General features: G+C 39.1%; 1 protein-coding gene across 3 annotated transcripts in view; it reads left to right on the top strand.

Annotated features, from left to right (window-relative positions):
• Window positions 1–6,936, top strand: part of LOC122557370 (sestrin-1-like) — a 60,367-nt gene extending 53,431 nt beyond the window's left edge. For 2 of the 3 annotated variants that reach the window (XM_043705009.2, XM_043705012.2), the window contains 3 exons: window positions 1,669–1,859; window positions 3,275–3,419; window positions 5,045–6,936. In XM_043705009.2, coding sequence (XP_043560944.1) covers window positions 1,669–1,859; window positions 3,275–3,419; window positions 5,045–5,134 — 426 coding nt within the window. In that variant the 3' untranslated portion in view covers window positions 5,135–6,936. The remainder of the gene's footprint in view (window positions 1–1,668; window positions 1,860–3,274; window positions 3,420–5,044) is intronic. The other variant, XM_043705011.2, reaches the window with a different exon arrangement.
• Window positions 6,937–9,219: the final 2,283 nt, after the last annotated feature.

Here is a 9,219-nt window from a genome sequence, read left to right on the forward strand (position 1 = left end):
GCCTTAGTCAACCTCTGCTGCAGAATTGCAATTATGTCTGAATTACAAAGTTGAGAGGGAGAGATGTCAGAGAGATCTGACACTGAAGTTAGCTCAGTTCATTTCTGTGCTTGCTTATATTTTGTTCTTCACTTGTTATTCTTCCCCAATGATCAACATGAGCTGGTAGAATGGGATAGTCTCAGGGACTGATTAACATAATAATTTGGTTACTAGATCTGATGGTCAAAACTAAAACCAAGATCATGGCAGCAGGAGGAGGCAACCTTAACCCTGACCTTGTCACCAGTTGGAGTCATACCTGGTATTTAGGAAGATGGTTGTTGGAGTTCAATCATCTTAGCTCCGGGATATCTCTGCAGGAGTTCCTCAGGGTCATGTCCTAGGACCAATCATCTTCAGCTGCTTCACCAACAACCTTCCCTCCATATGATTGCACAACGTTCAGCACCATTTGCGACGACTCAGATATTGAGTGCAGTGGGAGCTGGACAATACCCAGGCTTGGTGGCGATGTTACAGGTGGCGAGTAACATCTGTGTGCACAAATGCCAAGCGATGACCATCTCCAATAAGAGAAAATCTAACCACCTCACCATGAAATTCAGTGGTTTTAGCATCACTGAATCCCCCACTATCAACATCCTCTGGCTTGCCATTGGCCAGAATCTAAACTGGCCTCACCATATAAACACAGTGGCAACAAGAGCAGTTCAGAGGTTAGGAATACTGTGACAGATAACTGAATCCCCAAAATGTCCATACGGAGAAAAGCACAAGTCAGGAGTGAGTTGGAAGACTGTCCACTTGCCTGGATGTGTGCAACTCCAATAACTCTCAAGAAGTTTAACACCATACAGGACAAAGCAGTCTGCTTGATTGGCACCACATCCACAGGCATCCATTCCCTCCACCACGGATGCTTAACAGTAGCTGTGTATACTATCTACAAGATGCACTGTAGAAATTCAGACTTTGCATCCTGCTCGCTTTCCCATCTTTATTTCAATGGCATTATCTACTTAGTTGGCCAATCCTAGTTAAAGTAATTAAAGTCTCAGCACTGATCCTTCCATCAGTCCATGTGTTCGATTTTTTTCAGCATGAGGGAGATCCATTTATCTTGATCCTCTGCTTCCTGCTTGAGAGCCAATCCTTGATCCGCCCCAGTATATCTCACCTAACACCCTGACCTCTTGTGTAGTGAACTTTTATGTGACTAACTTTAACTAAAGCCATCTATTTCAAGCATAGGATTCAGATTTGCTAAAATTGTCAATGTCAATGACCTGGTTTGATGATAATGTGTTGCATAATTAAAGAAGGAACCAGTGTTCTAGCTATGACTTTAGTTGCTTATGAAAGAAAACAAATTCCGACGTTGGTGTAGAGCTGACATTGACAATGAGGGAAGGATATCTCAAAATAAGACTCAGCTAGGTGTTGACGCATAACAGCCATGGTGTAGCACTGAATGCTCATGACTTGAGTTTATCATGGAGATATTATACTGAGGGCATTTCATGCAATGAGAAAGCCTGTTTAAAAGCTCGGTGATGAAAAGTAACCAATCTCACTCCCTTTGTCCCTCTCCTTAGCCCCCCTTTTTGTCAGCTAGGCTCAATGAACTGTTAAAAAGACTAGCTGTATTTCCTGTTCCCTGTATAGGACTATTCCTGGGAAGACCATGGCTTCTCACTTGTGAACCGGCTGTATTCAGACATTGGTCACCTTCTGGACGAAAAGTTCCGCACTGTGTACAGCCTGAAGAACGGCAACATGGCCAAACAGCGGGGCTGCGACTTCTCAGCACTCAAAAGGGGCATTTGGAACTACATCCATTGCATGTTTGGTATTAGGTAACTCTGACTCATTTGTACAACACTTTTCAATAAAAAGGTGTACGTTTATCAGGAAAGTTTAAAATCTCTCAGTGAAACTAAAGAATGAATTCCTTTTGGTGCATTTGAAAAATAAGCCAGAACATTTTCTTAATATTGACTTTAAAATCACAGTAGATTTCTTTGATCACAGGTGGCACAATGGCCTAGTGGTTAGGGGGTGGCATGGTGGCTCAGTGCTTAGCACTGTTGCCTCACAGCGCCAGGGACCCAGGTTTGCTTCCAGCCTTGGGTGATTGTCTGTGTGGAGTTTACTCTGTGTCTGTATAGGTTTCCTCCCATAGTCCAATGATGTGCAGGTTTAATGCATTGACCATGCTATAATTACCCTGTACTGTCCAGGGATGTTCAGATTAAAATTGATTAGCCATGCTAAATGCAGGGTTAGTGTAGTGGTTGGATCTGGGTAGATTTGCTCCTTGGAGATTTTGTGCAGACTTGAATGCTGAATGGTCTTTTTTTTACACTGTAGGGATTCTATGATTCATTCTCTTTTTGTGATCATAATTCATAAAACAGTGTAATTAGCTGAAATATTTTCTCTTTTCAAAATACTGATCCACAGTGGAATACATTTCACAAGTGTTAGCCCCTTTCCCACCAGCCATTCTTTGCAAGTAATTTTCAGCATCCACATGATTATTACAGTTGCATAGTGATAGTCACTCAATTCTTAGCAAAGTCAAGAATCATGTTTGATTACCCACTTTGCCATCTGTGTATCATAGTTCTACAGATTTGAGACCACCCTTCAAAATAGAGAAAGGACCAAACTCAAAACTTTCATGCCTAGGCTTAGTACCACACCCAGGGTGGGAATTTATCCCTAGTCCACTATGGACCTTGTCTATGCTGTCACTGTTTAAACTCCATTGATAAACTCCTGCAAAGGAGTTGAGAGCACTATAATGGTTACAGCACAGGGGGTCGTCATTTGGCCTTCTGTATTTGTACTGGCATTCTCATTGTCTTGCCTTCTCCCCAGTATCCTGCATATTTTTCCCTTCACAGAATAATCAAATTCCTTAGAGCGCCTTGATTAAACCTGTACCCATTACACATTTTCAGGCAGAACACTTCAGATTCTAACTGTTCATTACATGAAACCTTTTTCCTTGTCCGCCATTCCTTCTTTTGCCAATTACCATAAATCTGTACCATCTTTTTCTTTCATGAATAGGAGCGCAGTTCTTCCTTACCTGCTCTACCCAGGCCCCATATGAATTTAAATATTTCTATCAAATCTAACAAAACTAATAAAACATTATAGTGCAGCAGAAAAACAACTGTGAGTCAGTATAAATCCAGAAATTCAGATGCATTGGAGATTATTGACTGTAATCACTGAAAAGGTTTTCTCTTCCAACTAATAGGTACGATGATTATGATTACAGTGAGGTGAATCTTTTCTTGGAGAGGAACCTGAAGGTTTACTTAAAGACTGTGACTTGCTACCCAGAAAAAACAAAGCCTCAGATGTTTGAGAGATACTGGAGGCAGTTTAAATATTCAGAAAAGGTAAGTATGAATGCAGAAAAGCAGTGTGTAACACATACTCAACAGGATAACAAAAAGAATGGAACCTCTAATTAATTAGTAATTTAGTAATTAATTGTTAAATCCCATAGCTACACATATCACTGCATTCATTCAGATTTCAATATTAGTGCAGCACATTTCAGCTTCAGATCATTACGCTCTTTATATGTGACTGAAGATATAATATATGTACTCACATGGACTATGATTGGACACTATTCTGCTGGTGTGGGGAGATGTATATATTTTCCAGTTCATTCTCAGGATATGGGTTTTGCTGGTAAGGTCACTTTTAATGCCCATTCATGGTTGCCCTCAGAAGGTGGTGCTGGACCTTTTTGTTTTGAACCTTGGTTATGGAGTTTATATAACTGCAAGGCTTGCTAGACTATTTTGGTTTTTATGGCTGCTAGCCTTCTATTTCCAGATTTTCCCTTTAATTCAAGTTTTCAGAAAATTGTGCTGGGAGTTAAAATCACACCCACTATTCAACTATAACCATTTCTATTCACATATGTGCCTGTAAAACATAGAAAGATTTACGTCACATCAAACTTACAGTTAGGATACAGGCCATTAGGCTCAGCTGGTTTCTGCCAACATTTATGCTTCAAATGAGATTCCTTTAACTTCTTTTTATCTCAGCATATCTTATTCCTATGTACTTATCCATATTCTCCCCTAAAATGCATCCACTCTATCTGCAACATCTACTCGTTGTAATAGCAAACTGTTTGGGGAATAAAGTTTCAAATGAATTCCTTGCGTCTTATACTTTCAGACTTGAGTTTTGATTTCACCCACAAGTTGAAATATTTTCTCAATGTCTACCCTATCAAACCCTTTCATAATAAAAAAAAAACCTCTATCAAATTTCACCTTAGCTTTCTCTTTGCTCGGCCGAAGAGCTGCAACCTGATCAGTCTTTTCATATTCATGTTTTTGTCAGAAATTTGTAATAGTAAATTGAATGCAAGTTATGAATCACATGGATCAGTACCAATCCCTCTGGATGACTACTGCCTGCTTTTTACAGTCTTGGACAAGCATTACTCATTAATTGTTGGATGCAACATGCAATGATTTTACTAATGTACAAATCCGGCAAGTTCTGAAAGATAATAGATTAGCTAAGGGTGAGATGTTGTTCGGGTAAATCAAGTTCTAGAGATTCACAAGTCATAGCATAGCTCTTAATCCACTGAATCTGCTGGCTGATTGCAGAGGGTGTTTTTACGATATCATTTTATCAATGTTTTCTAGTCCAATAACTATACAATAGTTACAACAGCAAACCATACTCAACACCAGGAAGGGAAGAAAGGTTTATGATTGGAGTTGGGATTGGGAGAAAGTCAACAGAACCCCACCAGTTCTACTGAGCAGTTTATACTTTTTGTAGTGTTTTTTTTTTAGCTGCTGACTACCCTGCTGTGCTTTTCCAACGTCTTGTATGCTGCAAATTGAAAGTAAAATCCAAGTGTGGTTGTACTTTTCAATTCAGTGACCAACTGTTTTTGACTTGAGACTCTCTTTGCCTCAAGTGAGAAGCTATTGCATTGCTACTTAGACTTGTTTGTCTCTCTCTCTCTCTCTCTTTCTAGGTTCGTGTGAATCTGTTGATCCTGGAAGCTCGGATGCAGGCAGAGCTTCTCTATGCACTGCATGCAATAACCCACTATATGATCTCTTAAGAAGATCATAAAGAAGGATCTCCTCACCTGCAGAGGACTTTTTTTAAAAGTAAAGACTGAACATAAGCTTAAAGACTTGAACGTCTTCTTGGATGGAGGCATCGTAGGGCAGCTGGTACCATGCCGTAGTGTCTGCGGCAGTTAATGTGCAATTATTGACAGTGACACAATCGAGCATTGTGACTGTGTGTACAGAGAATGATGTAATTTCACAAAAGTGTTTCATGCCTCAACACCAAGTATTCACTTGAGGATTTTCAACCTCTCGACAAGTTTTCAGAAGTCAAAAGGCTATCACATCAGTGGTTTGCGTAACTACCATCAACGTACAGAATATTTTCAAGCCTTGATGTTGGGACAGATGCGCCCCCTTTTTTTTGGAAAAGAAAGACTTATTTTTGCTATGAATAGTAATAACAGATACTATGTTTGACACGTGTTGAGTCTGTTTCATATTGGAATGGCGTTTCCAAATCCTTGCCATATTACTTTTGGTTTTATGACTTATCCAAAGCCTTGTGTGCGTGTGTGTGTGTGGGTGGGGAGGGGGGAGATTAACTGTGCCAATGAGCTGTGAATTTCGTAAGTCTTGGGTGACTGAATAGGCAAGGAGAGGAAGGACAGTGAGCCAAAAAGACTCAACATTTCTTGAGCTTGCCCAAAAAAGGCACAAATGAATCATGTGAATTTTCTTCCCTATCCTAGTGAGTGGTTACAGAAGGATACACTGCAGTAATGCAGTGTGCCAACTAAGCATGGTTGACTTACCTAATCCTACTGAACATTCAGTGACAGGATCCTGAATATGTTGGCCAATGGTTGGGGACGAAAATGCACCTCTTATGGGTCTCAGACAGGTCTCAAACTTGGCAAGCATGGAAGCTGTTGGATTGGTCACCCTAACTTAACTGGAGTTGGATCACTGTTGAACTGTATTTTATTTAATTATTTTTAACATGTTATCCAGTAACAGTGTTACATTTGCAGGAAGGAGAACAAAATGAGAAAACAAAGTATATCATTTGTAATTGGCTTGTACAATTCCAACTGTAGCTGGTGCTCACTCTGCATGTAATGTGGTCCTTGCCACTACAAGCGACAGCAGGAAAACCATTATTTTCCATTTACTGTCAGATGGAGAAACATGGGATATGCCAGCATCTTGTGGGAGTAGTCGCTGTGTCAAACTACAATTTGATGTTAGGCTCCAGATGAAATCTGGTTTCTCTGCTTGTTATCATGCAACCAAACACACCCCTCCCCAATTTAAAAAAAAAGAAAAAAAATTGTTGATGCTGGTCTATCATTAGGTATAACCAGTTTAAAAATACTAAAATAACACTTTCTTTCTTCCTTTTTAGCAGTATAAATGTGACTGTGTTTAAAAAAAAGAGGAATATATTGTAAATGGACACCATTTTGGAACAAATGGTCCTGTGGCGGATGATGTATGGAACAAGACAGTCCTGTTATAATCACGATCTAGATCATCACCTTCATCGTGATTAGAATTCTTTTACATGGTGTGTTCTAATTGTGCAATATGTTTACGTGGGAACTATGGTTTAGCGATTGACTCTCGTTCCAAAATGGAGTGGCATCCAGTCATCAATCTCACAAGCCTCATGTGCTTTTCTGTTCTTTTTAAAGGATTTACTTAGGAATCCAAGAATAAAGAAAAGCTCTGAGCATTTGCAACATATCTGTCGCTGCTGTCATTGTCTTTGATGTAACCTGAGAGTTTCAAAGCTCTGCAGTAGCATTTTATTTGCACCAAAATAAAAAGAAACTTTTTTAAGCTGTGAGGAGAAGGGCTGTCAGTTATGCAATTCTCTCAAGCTTTTCAGATTTCTGAGTTCATACATTAATTTTCTAACTCCTATACACTCTCCAGCAACAACCTCTGAACACAGATATTCTACCCTAAGTGAAAGATGCTTTCAGAGATCTCAGAATTTTATACTTCTGTTTTAAAGTGAGGTGGTTCAATCTGGTGCAGCATGTTACATTTGAAAATGGTAAATTATGAAAGCATGAGGCACAAGTTGGCTGAATTGGGTTTGGGAAAATATAGTATGAGTGTATGTCGGCAAGGGACATCTTTAAAGACCTGCCACATCACTTGCAATATCTATATATTTCTTCAAGGTACAAACATTTTTTTTTCCAAAGTCAGTCAACTGAAATTGATGAAGGTGATTGGATAGGATTAAAAGCAAAAGTTTAGAAAATGGTCAAAAATAGTAAAAAGAAAAGTGGGAAGTTTATAGAATACAGCGCAGGAAAGGAAAAATTGAACTTTAATGCAATCTAGCAAATATGGACTGTATAAGTTCCTACAGGCATAGGAAGTTTCCAAAAGAAACATTTAACTAAAATGAATGTGGATCCATTAAAACTAGTCATGGCGAATAGAGAAATAGGAGCGATGCTAAATGTGTCTGCTTTCATTGAGGAAGGTGCAAGAAATCTAGATTTACAGATCCAAGTGACTAGGAAGAATGAGGATTTGAAGGAAATTAGTACTGTATATGTAAGCAGGTTATCCTGGAGAAATTATTGGGGCTGAAAGTTGATAAGTCCCCAGAATTTAATCATCTACATCCCACAGTGTTGAAGGAGCTGAATATAGAGATAATGGATGCAATGATAATCATATTCCAAAATACCATTGATCCTGGAATGATTCCTGCATTTTGGAAACTTACAAATGCCACCCCACTATTTAAGGAAGGAGCAAGAGAGAAAACAGACCTGTCAGCTTAATATCAGTAGTGGGGGAAAATGCTGGAATTTATCAAGGATGGGATAAATGAACAGTTGGATTTTTAAAAAAAATATTCTGACAGGGTAGAATCAGCATGGTTTTGTGAAGGGAAAATCATCTTTGACAAACTTGAGATTACTAGCAAAATTGATAGAGAAATTTGATGGATACGGTATATTCTGATTCTTGACAGGGTCTTGTAGGGTCTCCCACAAGAATCAATAAAATTAAAACATGTAGCTAGTGGCTTACCACTAGGATTAATAATTGGGCCTCAACTGTTCACAATATATATCAATGATTTGGATATGAGCTCCAAATGTAAAATTTCCAAATTTGCAGTAACACAAAAGCTCAGCAGAAAGGTGGTATGGGGAAAATAAAGCATTTTCAGGAGGATTTGGACAAACGTAGGAATTGAGCAAAATATAGTAGATGGAATATAATAGAAAATTGCGATGTTATCCATCTGGTAAGAAGAACAGATTTTCAGAGTATTTCAGAAAAGTGTAGTTGGAAAGTGTAGATGTACAAAAGAGTCTTAATTGTCCTTGTCAATAAGTCACTAAAGGCTAACATAAGGTCCAGCAAGCTATTAGGAAGGTTATAGAACGTTAGCCTTCCATGCAAGAGGATTTAAGTTCAGGAGTAGTGAAACCTTGCTTCCATTGTATATGAGCTTGCTTAAACTAATCCCGGAGTACTGTGGCAGTTTTGGTTTCCCTATCTCAGGAAAGATATTATTGACATCAAGGAAGTGCAACAGAAGTTCATCAGACTAGTTCCTCTGATGGCAAGACTGTCCTATGAAGAGAGATTGGGTAAAACTGGGCATGTCTAGAGTTTTGAAAAATGAGAGGTGATCTCATTGAAACCTACCCTTAAAAGAATAGACGGGGTTAGTGCAGGTAAGATGCATTAAGGAGACTACAATCGGGGGCACAATTTTAAAATAAGGATGATGCTAATTAGGACCAAAGCGAGGAGAATTATCTTTACTCCGTGTTGAGCCTTAGAATTTTCTACTCCAGAAGCTCAGTCTTTGAGTACATTTCAAACAGAAGTTGATAAATGTTTGGTTATCAATGGCACAAAGGGTATTGAGATAAGGGTCAAAAGCATTAGTGTTCAGTCAGCCATGCCCCATATTGAATGGTAGAGCAGGCACAATGGACTGAATAGCCAACTCCTGTACCTGTGCTGGGATAGGATTGTAGGCCATTCAACCCATTGACTTTGCTGTCATTCAATACAACCATCACTGATCATTCTCGAGTACCTTTTCCCTCACTCACCCCGTTCCCTTTTGTTACTGGTG

Source organism: Chiloscyllium plagiosum, unplaced genomic scaffold (assembly GCF_037043375.1).
Source record: "Chiloscyllium plagiosum isolate Xiang-an unplaced genomic scaffold, Cpla_swu_hap1 HiC_scaffold_11, whole genome shotgun sequence".
In the NCBI taxonomy this organism is placed as follows: Eukaryota; Metazoa; Chordata; class Chondrichthyes; order Orectolobiformes; family Hemiscylliidae; genus Chiloscyllium; species Chiloscyllium plagiosum.